At 47.2% G+C, this 1,509-nt stretch overlaps 1 protein-coding gene across 1 annotated transcript; it reads left to right on the top strand.

Moving 5' to 3' along the window:
* Window positions 1–411: 411 nt before the first annotated feature.
* Window positions 412–1,134, top strand: LOC127849196 (uncharacterized protein C2orf16-like). Its single transcript, XM_052381916.1, has one exon. It carries the CDS (start codon window positions 412–414, stop codon window positions 1,132–1,134), a length of 723 nt encoding a protein of 240 aa, XP_052237876.1.
* The last annotated feature ends 375 nt before the right edge of the window (window positions 1,135–1,509 follow it).

Here is a 1,509-nt window from a genome sequence, read left to right as displayed (position 1 = left end):
CACGATATGAAGTCCATGGCAGATCTGCGTGATATTTCCATATACTTCACGTTGATCGCGTTAGACACACTCACGAATTTTGATTTCTGTGATGCGCTCCCACATCTCGCAAATGCTTGCACCAGAAGCATCACTCTCAACAGTTTTCCACATATGTTGATGCTCCGATTGCTGAAATTAAAGTGAACAGCTCACAGTTTCAACAATGCGACACGCGCACTCTGAATAAAGTTACGTTAGGCAATGGGAAGGTTTCATTGGACAAATCAGACATCATTGTTTTTCACGTCACATGACATAGAGCTGCATTTAGCATTTACGTCGTAACGATGGCATTGCGTATTAAACCGGACAGTGTGTATAGCTCAACAAACCCAATACGGAAATCGGACCCACTCGACTGGCAGGTAGATGAGAGGGTATCTTCAGACAAGCAGCAAAATCCGCGGAGAGAATGAGCAATCACGCAGGGACAGTGAGCAATCACGCAGGGACAGTGAGCAATTACGCAGGGACAGTGAGCGACCACACAGGAACAGTGAGCGATCACACAGGAACATTAAGCGATCACACAGGAACATTAAGCGATCACACAGGAACATTAAGCGATCACACGGGAACAGTAGGCGATCTCGCACGGACAGTAGGCGATCACGCAGGGATAGTAAGCGATCACGCAGGAACAGTAGGCGATCTCACAGGGACAGTAGGCGATCACGCAGGGACAGTAGGCGATCACACAGGGACAGTAAGCGATCACGCAGGGACAGTAGGCGATCACGCAGGGACAGTAAGCGATCACGCAGGGACAGTAGGCGATCACACAGGAACAGTGATCGATCGCACAGGAACATTGAGCGATCACATAGGAACAATAGGCGATCTCGCAGGGACAGAATGCGATCACGCAGGGACAGTAAGCAATCACGCAGGGACAGTAAGCTATCACGCAGGGACAGTAAGCGATCACACAGGAGTATTGAGCGATCACACAGGGACAGTAGGCGATCTCGCGGGGACAGTAGGCAATCACACAGGGGCAGTAGGCGATTACGCAGGGACAGTGAGCGATCACACAGGAACAGTGAGCGATCGCATTCAGAAGGTTCTGTTTCATGGAAACGGCAGTTATAACTTGCACCCAGATAGACTGGAACCAAATTGACATTGCTGTCTTCACCATAGAAACGGATCAACACAGAGACAAAATCATGTCGTTCATGAAAGATCACGGATATAAATGGCTTACACACTTGACAGGCTATGACATTTGTAGTAAACACACAGGCTAGTCGGGGACGATACGTTCCGGCTTAACTGGAGTTTTGCTAAAGAGACTCTCTGTAAAACTAACAAGAAATATCTTTAAAAAAGATATACGGCGTAAATAGTTTAATGAATGAGATCAAGGATAGCGAATGTCTTTTTCTGTGCAGTTCTTAGCTGCATCACACGCAGTACGGGATGTTACGGGGAGTTTTCGCGGCTTATTTTACATTATAACATATT

The sequence above is a fragment of the Dreissena polymorpha genome, chromosome 10 (assembly GCF_020536995.1).
Source record: "Dreissena polymorpha isolate Duluth1 chromosome 10, UMN_Dpol_1.0, whole genome shotgun sequence".
Taxonomy (NCBI): Eukaryota; Metazoa; Mollusca; class Bivalvia; order Myida; family Dreissenidae; genus Dreissena; species Dreissena polymorpha.
The sequence above is the reverse complement of the archived record's forward strand: the minus strand, read 5'-3'. Positions and strand labels throughout refer to the sequence as shown.